This window comes from Ylistrum balloti, unplaced genomic scaffold (genome assembly GCF_031769215.1).
Source record: "Ylistrum balloti isolate Yb309-2 unplaced genomic scaffold, AGI_CSIRO_Ybal_v1 Utg369650, whole genome shotgun sequence".
NCBI classification, from domain to species: Eukaryota; Metazoa; Mollusca; class Bivalvia; order Pectinida; family Pectinidae; genus Ylistrum; species Ylistrum balloti.
In genome coordinates, this window is record NW_026781906.1 from 895956 (window position 1) to 909494 (window position 13539).

General features: G+C 34.8%; 1 protein-coding gene across 1 annotated transcript in view; it reads left to right on the plus strand.

Moving 5' to 3' along the window:
- LOC132556362 (mucin-2-like) overlaps window positions 1–13539 on the plus strand; it is a 31579-nt gene continuing 18040 nt past the window's right edge. Inside the window, 8 exon segments of the mRNA XM_060220771.1 lie at window positions 1–45; window positions 948–1211; window positions 6329–6449; window positions 7238–7410; window positions 7832–7989; window positions 8713–8863; window positions 10299–10402; window positions 12501–12723. Of these exon segments, the coding sequence (XP_060076754.1) occupies window positions 1118–1211; window positions 6329–6449; window positions 7238–7410; window positions 7832–7989; window positions 8713–8863; window positions 10299–10402; window positions 12501–12723 (1024 nt within the window). The 5' untranslated portion in view covers window positions 1–45; window positions 948–1117.

Below are 13539 nucleotides of genomic sequence, written 5' to 3' on the forward strand. Positions count from 1 at the left end.
TGCTGCACCTCTCCGTAGGATGCTTCATTTGTTGTAAATGTGGATGTAAGTTTAATGGTAACATTGAAAATAATTGGGAAACAAATGTCCTACCAAAATGTTTGACTCCTTACCAGTGTGAGATAATTTCCCTACCAAAAGGTTTGACTCCTTACCAGTGTGAGATAATTTCCCTACCAAAAGGTTTGACTCCTTACCAGTGTGAGATAATTTCCCTACCAAAAGGTTTGACTCCTTACCAGTGTGAGATAATTTCCCTACCAAAAGGTTTGACTCCTTAACAGTGTGAGATAATTTCCATACCAAAATGTTGGTCTCCCTGCCAGTGTGAGATAATTTTCATACCAAAATGTTGGGCTCCCTGCCAGTGTGAGACTCTCCCTACCTAAATGTTGGGCTCCCTACCAGTGTGAGACCCTCCCTACCAAAATGTTGGGCTCCCTGCCAGTGTGAGACTCTCCCTACCATAATGTTGGGCTCCCTGCCAGTGTGAGACTCTCCCTACCAAAATGTTGGGCTCCCTGCCAGTGTGAGACTCTCCCTACCAAAATGTTGGGCTCCGTGCCAGTGTGAGACTCTCCCTACCAAAATGTTGGGCTCCCTGCCAGTGTGAGACTCTCCCTACCAAAATGTTGGGCTCCCTGCCAGTGTGAGACTCTCCCTACCAAAATGTTGGGCTCCCTGCCAGTGTGAGACTCTCCCTACCTAAATGATGGGCTGCCTGCCAGTGTGAGACTCTCCCTACCAAAATGTTGGGCTCCCTGCCAGTGTGAGACTCTCCCTACCAAAATGTTGGGCTCCCTGCCAGTGTGAGACTCTCCCTACCAAAATGTTGGGCTCCCTGCCAGTGTGAGACTACCTAAATCATATACTGTGTTAATGTTGTGATAATATTGATCCTTTTTATGTGTTACATGAAACATCAGAAGTATTATGTTTATTTTCAGCCTTTTTGCCACATGATCCATTTTATTACATCAATGAGACAAGCGACCTGATTTGTGCACTAGATGAGCCGTTGGAAAATGTAAACTCGTCTGATTTATACTTTGTAAAGAATGGAAAGGAGGTCAATTCGACCATAATCAATGAAAGCACAAGAGCTATAAGGAAGCAGATGCAGATCGAGGATGAGGGGACATATTACTGTTACAAGAGTGGTGATTCCATTGTAGAGAAAACAGTTGGAGGCCAGCTTGTATCTGTTGATTGTAGGTATCCTAGAAAAACTTCACTTCAGTTTTGCAATGTGCTGCACATTGTAGAACTGGTAAATAACATCCTATTTGGTATTGTACACTATAGAACTGGTAAATCACATCCTATTTGGTATTGTAAACTATAGAACTGGTAAATCACATCCTATTTGGTATTGTAAACTATAGAACTGGTAAATAACATCCTATTTGGTATTGTACACTATAGAACTGGTAAATCACATCCTATTTGGTATTGTACACTATAGAACTGGTAAATCACATCCTATTTGGTATTGTACACTATAGAACTGGTAAATCACATCCTATTTGGTATTGTACACTATAGAACTGGTAAATCACATCCTATTTGGTATTGTACACTATAGAACTGGTAAATCACATCCTATTTGGTATTGTACACTATAGAACTGGTAAATCACATCCTATTTGGTATTGTACACTATAGAACTGGTAAGTAACATCCGATTTAGTGTTGTACACTATAGAACTGGTAAATAACATCCTATTTGGTATTGTACACTATAGAACTGGTAAATCACATCCTATTTGGTATTGTACACTATAGAACTGGTAAATCACATCCTATTTGTTATAGTAATCTATAGAACTGGTAAATCACATCCTATTTGGTATTGTAAACCATAGAACTGGTAAATCACATCCTATTTGGTATTGTAAACTGTAGAACTGGTAAATAACATCCTATTTGGTATTGTACACTATAGAACTGGTAAATCACATCCTATTTGGTATTGTACACTATAGAACTGGTAAATAACATCCTATTTGGTATTGTAAACCATAGAACTGGTAAATCACATCCTATTTGTTATTGTAAACTATAGAACTGGTAAATCACATCCTATTTGGTATTGTACACTATAGAACTGGTAAATAACATCCTATTTGGTATTGTAAACCATAGAACTGGTAAATAACATCCTATTTGGTATTGTAAACTATAGAACTGGTAAATCACATCCTATTTGGTATTGTACACTATAGAACTGGTAAATAACATCCTATTTAGTATTGTAAACCATAGAACTGGTAAATCACATCCTATTTGGTATTGTAAACTGTAGAACTGGTAAGTAACATCCGATTTAGTATTGTACACTATAGAACTGGTAAATCACATCCTATTTGGTATTGTACACTATAGAACTGGTAAATCACATCCTATTTGGTATTGTACACTATAGAACTGGTAAATCACATCCTATTTGGTATTGTAAACTATAGAACTGGTAAATAACATCCTATTTGGTATTGTACACTATAGAACTGGTAAATCACATCCTATTTGGTATTGTACACTATAGAACTGGTAAATCACATCCTATTTGGTATTGTAAACCATAGAACTGGTAAATCACATCCTATTTGGTATTGTAAACCATAGAACTGGTAAATCACATCCTATTTGGTATTGTAAACCATAGAACTGGTAAATCACATCCTATTTGGTATTGTAAACCATAGAACTGGTAAATCACATCCTATTTGGTATTGTAAACCATAGAACTGGAAAATAACATCCTATTTGGTATTGTACACTATAGAACTGGTAAATCACATCCTATTTGGTATTGTACACTATAGAACTGGTAAATCACATCCTATTTGGTATTGTAAACCATAGAACTGGTAAATCACATCCTATTTGGTATTGTAAACCATAGAACTGGTAAATAACATCCTATTTGGTATTGTAAACTGTAGAACTGGTAAATAACATCCTATTTGGTATTGTACACTATAGAACTGGTAAATCACATCCTATTTGGTATTGTACACTATAGAACTGGTAAATCACATCCTATTTGGTATTGTAAACCATAGAACTGGTAAATCACATCCTATTTGGTATTGTACACTATAGAACTGGTAAATAACATCCTATTTGGTATTGTAAACTGTAGAACTGGTAAATAACATCCTATTTGGTATTGTAAACCATAGAACTGGTAAATCACATCCTATTTGGTATTGTACACTATAGAACTGGTAAATCACATCCTATTTGGTACACTATAGAACTGGTAAATCACATCCTATTTGGTATTGTAAACTATAGAACTGGTAAATAACATCCTATTTGGTATTGTACACTATAGAACTGGTAAATCACATCCTATTTGGTATTGTACACTATAGAACTGGTAAATCACATCCTATTTGGTATTGTACACTATAGAACTGGTAAGTAACATCCGATTTAGTGTTGTACACTATAGAACTGGTAAATAACATCCTATTTGGTATTGTACACTATAGAACTGGTAAATCACATCCTATTTGGTATTGTACACTATAGAACTGGTAAATCACATCCTATTTGGTATTGTACACTATAGAACTGGTAAATCACATCCTATTTGGTATTGTAAACCATAGAACTGGTAAATCACATCCTATTTGGTATTGTAAACTGTAGAACTGGTAAATAACATCCTATTTGGTATTGTACACTATAGAACTGGTAAATCACATCCTATTTGGTATTGTACACTATAGAACTGGTAAATAACATCCTATTTGGTATTGTAAACCATAGAACTGGTAAATCACATCCTATTTGTTATTGTAAACTATAGAACTGGTAAATCACATCCTATTTGGTATTGTACACTATAGAACTGGTAAATAACATCCTATTTGGTATTGTAAACCATAGAACTGGTAAATAACATCCTATTTGGTATTGTAAACTATAGAACTGGTAAATCACATCCTATTTGGTATTGTACACTATAGAACTGGTAAATAACATCCTATTTAGTATTGTAAACCATAGAACTGGTAAATCACATCCTATTTGGTATTGTAAACTGTAGAACTGGTAAGTAACATCCGATTTAGTATTGTACACTATAGAACTGGTAAATCACATCCTATTTGGTATTGTACACTATAGAACTGGTAAATCACATCCTATTTGGTATTGTACACTATAGAACTGGTAAATCACATCCTATTTGGTATTGTAAACTATAGAACTGGTAAATAACATCCTATTTGGTATTGTACACTATAGAACTGGTAAATCACATCCTATTTGGTATTGTACACTATAGAACTGGTAAATCACATCCTATTTGGTATTGTAAACCATAGAACTGGAACTGGTAACTATAGAACTGGTAAATAACATCCTATTTGGTATTGTAAACTGTAGAACTGGTAAATAACATCCTATTTGGTATTGTAAACTATAGAACTGGTAAATCACATCCTATTTGGTATTGTACACTATAGAACTGGTAAATAACATCCTATTTAGTATTGTAAACCATAGAACTGGTAAATCACATCCTATTTGGTATTGTACACTATAGAACTGGTAAATCACATCCTATTTGGTATTGTACACTATAGAACTGGTAAATCACATCCTATTTGGTATTGTACACTATAGAACTGGTAAATAACATCCTATTTGGTATTGTACACTATAGAACTGGTAAATCACATCCTATTTGGTATTGTACACTATAGAACTGGTAAATCACATCCTATTTGGTATTGTACACTATAGAACTGGTAAATCACATCCTATTTGGTATTGTAAACTATAGAACTGGTAAATAACATCCTATTTGGTATTGTACACTATAGAACTGGTAAATCACATCCTATTTGGTATTGTACACTATAGAACTGGTAAATCACATCCTATTTGGTATTGTAAACCATAGAACTGGTAAATCACATCCTGTTTGGTATTGTAAACCATAGAACTGGTAAATCACATCCTATTTGGTATTGTAAACCATAGAACTGGTAAATAACATCCTATTTGGTATTGTAAACTATAGAACTGGTAAATCACATCCTATTTGGTATTGTACACTATAGAACTGGTAAGTAACATCCGATTTAGTGTTGTACACTATAGAACTGGTAAATAACATCCGATTTGGTATTGTAAACTGTAGAACTGGTAAGTAACATCCGATTTAGTATTGTACACTATAGAACTGGTAAATCACATCCTATTTGGTATTGTAAACCATAGAACTGGTAAATCACATCCTATTTGGTATTGTAAACTATAGAACTGGTAAATCACATCCTATTTGGTATTGTAAACTATAAAACTGGTAAATCACATCCTATTTGGTATTGTAAACTATAGAACTGGTAAATCACATCCTATTTGGTATTGTAAACTATAAAACTGGTAAATCACATCCTATTTGGTATTGTACACTATAGAACTGGTAAATCACATCCTATTTGGTATTGTACACTATAGAACTGGTAAATCACATCCTATTTGGTATTGTACACTATAGAACTGGTAAATAACATCCTATGTTGTACTTTAGATGGTAGAAGTTGTTAATAATTATGTATTTATAACCCTGTGCAAGTTCGGCATAGATGGAGGGGATTGGGGGGGAGGGGGGGGGGAGGGGTGGGGGGGGGGGTATCACCTTGTCTGTCCATCCCTCCGTCTGATTTTGGACAAACAACAGATCTTTTTGAAATTTTGTGGGAATGATTAGTACAGTTTGGAGATGTGCCCTCTGAAGTAACTTTGCATTTTCCCCCTTTTTCAGAGAGTTATCCCACTTTTATATAAAAAAAAATGAAAAATTTGTTCCGGCTATCCATTTTGAGAAATAACTGTTTTCCAAGCATCTAATTGACTTCAAAGTTTGGTTCATATCTTTGTTTAACACTGCATTTTAACATGCAATATGTTTTTTTTTCCTTTTTTTTCTCAGAAATTATGGTTGCCGTGGTAACTGAAAACTATAAACAAATTTTACTAAAAATGGCCAATACTCCTTGTTCATTCCACTGATTGTATTATTTGACTTTGGTCGAATGGTATAACAAATTAAAATCTGTTGTAGGAGACAATAGATGTTTCAGAAACGGTTACTATGGTAACACAATCCTGGCCTCTAATTAATTTTCAATTGTTTTTGACTTTTAGTTTTGACCAAATTTAGTACAAAGAGGTCTTTTTCTCTGTATAGGATATATAAGTTATCCTCAGGATGACAGATCTGGTTTTTACTAAAGACTTTAGAAGTGTTAAATAACATCTTTTGGGCTGTATATCGTAGAAAATGTGTTTTTTTCTGTTGTAGATCCTTTACAATCAGTAGATGATATTGAATGTGTCTGGCACAATTGGAAAGTGAAGTTGGTTTGTACGTTGAACCTTCCCCCATACCGCCACATGAAGTCTATTGATGTTAATATAGTGATGTAAGTTTTAAATTGACATTCTGTTTATCTGTATAACCAAGATGGGGCCAAATGTCAAATATCGATAAATATACTTATTTTGGCATAATCAAACTTTAGCACTTTTGTGATAATGTTTTAAATTGAAGAAAGTATTTAGAATAATTTTTCACGGTCCAGGGGTTTAACACGCTTCTTCACGGTCCAGGGGTTTAACACGCTTCTTCACGGTCCAGGAGTTCCATACGCTTCTTACCCAATAAGATAAGGCTTCAGTACCATTCATATCACAACAAAAACCAAGATTTGGATCACATAAGTTCATTTTGAGAGAAAGACAAAGGTTTGATGAGTTTTCAAAATTGTCAAGAATATAGTGCACCATATAATTTAATATACTGCTATACAATATTTGTATGGTGCACCATTTAATTTGATATAGTGCTATACAATATTTGTATGGTGCACCATAGAATTTAATATACTACTATACAATATTTGTATGGTGCACCATTTAATTTGATATAGTGCTATACAATATTTGTATGGTGCCCAATTTTGATGAGATTCCCCTATAATCTGTTGTTTGGTATAAAAATTATCTTATAGTTATTGTGCACAGTTTTATATTTGCCTGGGTTTTGTTCGTCTGTACTGGAATTACGCTAGAGAACACTTACATTTCAACATGAAACTGTCGCCCACTTTTTATCTCTCTGAACTAAATGGTGAAGGTGGTGATAGTTCCATGGTATATGTTATATAATTCTACGGTGATGCAGGAACTTTAATCTTTTCTTCCTTTTAAGGTATAATGGAGCTTATATCGAATGCCCAGATATGGTGAACAAAAAAGAATGTACCTGGTATAACAACATCGATACAGCTATGTTATATTTCCGAGTGAATGTGACTAACACAAACAAGCAAAAAAAACAAACCATCACAGGAAAGTTCATCACAAAATTACGAAGTGAAAATGGTAAGTAATGGCATTGTATAATTCATGTCATATGATTTGTATAGGTTTGTTATCCTACTCAGGTATTGTAACTTGGATACTTGTCTGATGTGCGAGAATTATCCTACACAGGTATTGTACCTGGGATACTTGTCTGTGGTGTGAGAATTATCCTACACAGATATTGTACCTGGGATACTTGTCTGTGGTGTGAGAATTATCCTTCAAAGGTATTGTACCTGGGATACTTGTCTGTGGTGTGAGAATTATCCTACACAGATATTGTACCTGGGATATCTTGCCTGTGGTGTGAGAATTATCCTACACAGGTATTGTACCTGGGATATCTTGTCTGTGGTGTGAGACTGTCTTGAGAACAGCATGTTGTACACCTTAGATATGTAGTTGGTCAATGTTGTTTTCATGTTTTCATGTTTTTCAGTTAAACCCTCAGCTGTGGAATCATTTCAACAACACTATACAGACAAGAGTACCTGTTTATTACTGACCTGGACGTATGACAAAAACATTGCTAAATCTAGATTGAAGTACTACAGAATTCAGTACTTTCCTGTGGCAGATCCATCACAGAATAAAACGGTATAGCATTTCTTTAAACCATGTTTTTGGGATTATAAGCAGCACCTTTTTACCTTGTAATTTGGGCGTGCGGTTTATATACCAGTGTCGCTTATATGTGGATGGAAAAAAATCAGCAGAATGAAAAAGCAAGAAGTGTACCAGTATACCGGTACTTGTACTGAGTTTTTTTCCTAGTACCTACCCGTCACATGTTTGTGACTGAAACAGATCATCTAGACCCACCATTGTAGTCTGTTTAGTTATCAACAAACCAGAGTCAATGTATAGAATTGTATTCATTAATTGTAGACAAAGTGTCCTTATACCATGGTGAAGTGATTATTTTCCATCTGTCCTTTCTGCTTTAATTTTTTTCTTTAAATGACAATTTTTTGAGTGATAAAGAGCCTTTAGGGTATTGGTTTACTGGGATTAAGATTAACTGACTGGCATCGGTGAACACATGGGTCAAGGAGATAAGGGGTTGGGGGGTATGGGGGTAATACTGAGAATCAGGTTGTCCGTCCATCTGTAGCTGTAGATGCAAGGATGTTCCATATACTTCTCCTAAACTATTGAATTTATTTCAGTGATACTGGCTATAATCATTATACATTCTGAATGTGCAAAATCTATATCAATATAAGTTATCTCCCCTTTTTGGAAAGTTATGCCCCTTTGTTATAATGTAATCTTTATGAAATGATTATTATAACAAGTGTGTATATGTTATTTTATCAGGTGGAGACTGATGAAGACAATGCGACTGTCTGTCAGCTTACCCCTTACACTGAGTACAAGTTCACTATCACTGTCCATCCTGGCAGAGTTACAGAAGTTAAGGGCTACCGGAGTGACCCAGTCACTATTCACATTCGTACAGACCAAGATAGTATGTCATCTATATTTCTTTTGTTGAAATGATTTCTTCTTGTTTAAATAATCAGGTTTTCTTTGTTTCATTAAAATCAACAAACTGTATTATGTTTAGTTTGACAAATAAAGGATATGTGGCAATTTTTAAAAATTGGTTAAGATTAACTGACTGGCATCGGTGAACACATGGGTCAAGGAGATAAGACAAATAAAGGATATGTAGCAATTTTTAAAAATTCTTTTTTTTTGTAAGAATGAAAAAATTTCATCAAAATTTGGGTTATGGGAGGTAAGTGTTGCATAAACTGCTCATCAGATCATCCAGGGGACAAGGAGGGGAAATAGAGGTGAATATCTTAATAAGTATGCTTCATCTGTTTGGATGAAGAAATTTTATTACATTTTGATTTGAAGCTTCAGAATATCTCCTTCAGGAAATTCTTGATATAATTTAATGTGAATGGCAGAATATCCATGTAAGTGAAATAGACCCTCTGGGTGTCTTGCTTAATTTCACAAGGCTACACATGTAACATTTTGCTATTGTCTTAATTTGGCTTGTTCTCATGGATCAATATTTTGTTTCATTTGTGATAAAAAGCTCTGGAATAGAGATTGTAGTGTTAATTTTCCAATTGGTGACAGCAGAAGCCAACATCTTACTTCCAAGTTTTGTGTTTCGTCCATTGAAACCAGAAATATTATCACACTACAGTACGGGATATCTGAATCCGCCAAATCGATTAAATGAAATTTCTGGGGTTTTTTTATACGCCGCCAAAAGCGGTCGTATATTGGCATCATCTTCTCTGTCTGTCTGTCCGTACGTCAGTACGTCTGTCTGTACATCCATTTTTTGTGAACGCAACTCCTCCTAAACTAATCATCAGATTTTCATGAAACTTGCTCAATGTCACTACTACAGTGGGTAGATGTGCATGAAGGGGTGACTTTTTTGTTCGTTAAGTTTTGTAAGATTTATGCCATTTTCAACTTTGTATCTGTAGCTTGCTCATAGTGGAGCCTTGTGAACGCAACTCCTCCTAAACTAATCATCAGATTTTCATAAAACTTGCTCAATGTGGCGGTTTTATTGTGTCGACGGCACTCTTGTTTTTTTTTGTGTAATTTTGGGTTTTACTTCCCATCCTAAGGAGGGAAGCAAGTTTACTATAGTATAAGTAGGAACATTACACTTTTGAGCATAAGTTGTTTTTGTCAATTGAAAATAAATCCAAACTTGATTTGAATTATTAGCGTAGGATGACAGGTAGATAGAGTGCACATGTTGACCCTGGCTGACCCTAAGGAACTGATGGACAAAACCAAAAGGGGTCAGACTGACTAAAAGTTTTTAAAATCTTCTTCTCAAGATCCGTGCTTGAGAGAATCCAGTGCTCTGCTCAATCATCAGTAGATTTTCATCTTATTCCACTTGTTTCACTTGCTAGTTCCTAGAACAGCCCCTGAAATCGTGGCATACAGACAGTCTGTAGAGCTCTGTGCCCAGAAAAGAGAGACTCCTGCTGAAACTGTTACTACAGTATTTTGGAAGGTAAATTCTATCAAAGTAGATCTTGTAGTAAGATTGTGTTTGATAAAAAACCTAATCAGTACTTACTATAATTTAGTTGATATTGTGTTTTATAAAATCACATTATGTGGTTACTATAATTGAGTTGATATTGTGTTTTATAAAATCACATTATGTGGTTACTATAATTTATTTAATATTGTGTTTTATAAAACCATATTATGTGGTTACTATAATTTAGTTGATATTGTGTTTTATAAAATCACATTATGTGGTTACTATAATTTGTTTGATATTGTGTTTTATAAAATCACATTATGTGGTTACTATAATTTATTTGATATTGTGTTTTATAAAATCACATTATGTGGTTACTATAATTGAGTTGATATTGTGTTTTATAAAATCACATTATGTGGTTACTATAATTTAGTTGATATTGTGTTTTATAAAATCACATTATGTGGTTACTATAATTGAGTTGATATTGTGTTTTATAAAATCACATTATGTGGTTACTATAATTTATTTAATATTGTGTTTTATAAAACCATATTATGTGGTTACTATAATTTAGTTGATATTGTGTTTTATAAAATCACATTATGTGGTTACTATAATTTATTTGATATTGTGTTTTATAAAATCACATTATGTGGTTACTATAATTTATTTGATATTGTGTTTTATAAAATCACATTATGTGGTTACTATAATTGAGTTGATATTGTGTTTTATAAAATCACATTATGTGGTTACTATAATTTATTTAATATTGTGTTTTATAAAACCATATTATGTGGTTACTATAATTGAGTTGATATTGTGTTTTATAAAACCATATTCCGTCGTTACTGTGACCGTGTGCCCTACATTGTTCTTGTTTGATGTGCCACAGGGAAATTAACATACGGATAAGACAGATATACTGTTCCACTTCGGTTTTATTTGTAGCTTCCGTTTTGCTATCTTGTACAGCAATGTTGTATCTCTCTCCTTCTGATCTCTCTCTCACTTTTCTGATGTGTCCGGGCTTCTCTCGATCTCTCTATCTATCTCATCTAATATACCAAGACAGTCTCCTGTCATTCCTACACAAGCTCAATTCTCTTATCCTATTGGTCAGTTGTATATGGAAGAGGTGGGACTAACCTATCTGAATAAAGCCTTTTTGATGTCCACTCTCAGTTTAAGGTTCCAGATTGCATCTATCAATTAATTACACTAAATGGACCTTGCATCCACACACTATTGTCCAGCAACCCTCACACAGACATCACCACACATTTCATTCTCTTTGAAATCCAGCCACTGAGTGTGGTCTGGTCGTCTATTTGCTGATATATCTCTTTCCAATATATTTTTAATTACTTTCTTCCTCCTTCTCTGATCTAACAACCTGTCCCTTTTTCACCCGCCATATTACTATAATTCATTTGATATTGTGTTTTATGACAATCATATTCCGTGGTTACTATGATTGATCAATATTACGTTTTCAAAAAACACATTCTTTGTTTACGTGGCATCAGGTACATGTTATAAAAATAAAAACTTAAACAGACTGATACTTATCAGTGGTCACTAAAGGTCTCTTTTAAACTGTTCCATTGATTTCACAATAAAATGTAACAGTACAAATTTGAAATAAAACTTTGTATATTTAAAGTTTCTGGTATCACACTATAAAAACCCAAGTGCTATTACATAGGTTTGTATTGATGAAAGATAATATTGTTTAAATCTGTAATTTATTTTTTGAATCTATGACACAAAGTGTTGAGATGACCTATTCAGACTCTATCTGGCCTTTTATGCTTCAACTTTACCTCCAAACACTTCAAAAAACTATTCATGGATATTTATTTTCCTGAAGGATTTCCAAACAGGAAAGACACAGAGTCAGTCCTCTTATGTCTTGTGATGAATTAATTGATAACGAAGAAAAATATCGCATTATTCCAAGTTATTTGTCAATAAATTGAGGATATTTTATCGATTCTGTATTTGAAATCATTAATACATTTGTTTTACAAATAAAACTAGGTGAGTGATACCTATTTGATTACTCTGCAATGTAAAGGATATTAAAGTTGATGCTTGTTGTTTATTGCTTCAGTCTCTACCGGAGGTGGACAGGAATGGTGTGATCACAAATTACATGGTGTCCTATGCTCACTTCTCTCCGGGAGGAATAGCTACAGAGGTTATTGTTAAAAACACAGAGAACAATTCAGTCAACCTGAGGCTTCTTTGTGACAAACTCTACAATGTTTCTATCAGTGCAGCTACAAATAAGGGATACTCACCACACCACTCCAGTCTTATCATCAACACCACAGGTAAGTAACACAGGTACTCACCACACCACTTCAGTCTCATCATCAACACCACAGGTAAGTAACACAGGTACTCACCACACCACTCCAGTTTCATCATCAACACCACAGGTAAGTAACACAGGTACTCACCACACCACTCCAGTCTTATCATCAACACCACAGGTAAGTAACACAGGTACTCACCACACCACTTCAGTCTCATCATCAACACCACAGGTAAGTAACAAAGGTACTCATCATACCACTCCAGTCTCATCATCAACACCACAGGTAAGTAACACAGGTACTCACCACACCACTTCAGTCTCATCATCAACACCACAGGTAAGTAACACAGGTACTCACCACACCACTCCAGTCTCATCATCAACACCACAGGTAAGTAACACAGGTACTCACCACACTACTCCAGTCTCATCATCAACACCACAGGAAAGTAACACAGGTACTCACCAAACCACTCCAGTCTCATCATCAACACTACAGGTAAGTAACACAGGTACTCACCACACCACTCCAGTCTCATCATCAACACCATAGGTAAGTAACACAGGTGCTCACCACACCACTCCAGTCTCATCATCAACACCACAGGTAAGTAACACAGGTACTCACCAAACCACTCCAGTCTCATCATCAACACCACAGGTAAGTAACACAGGTACTCACCACACCACTCCAGTCTCATCATCAACACCATAGGTAAGTAACACAGGTACTCACCACACCACTCCAGTCTCATCATCAACACCACAGGTAAGTAACAAAGGTACTCATCATACCACTCCAGTCTCATCATCAACACCACAGGTAAGT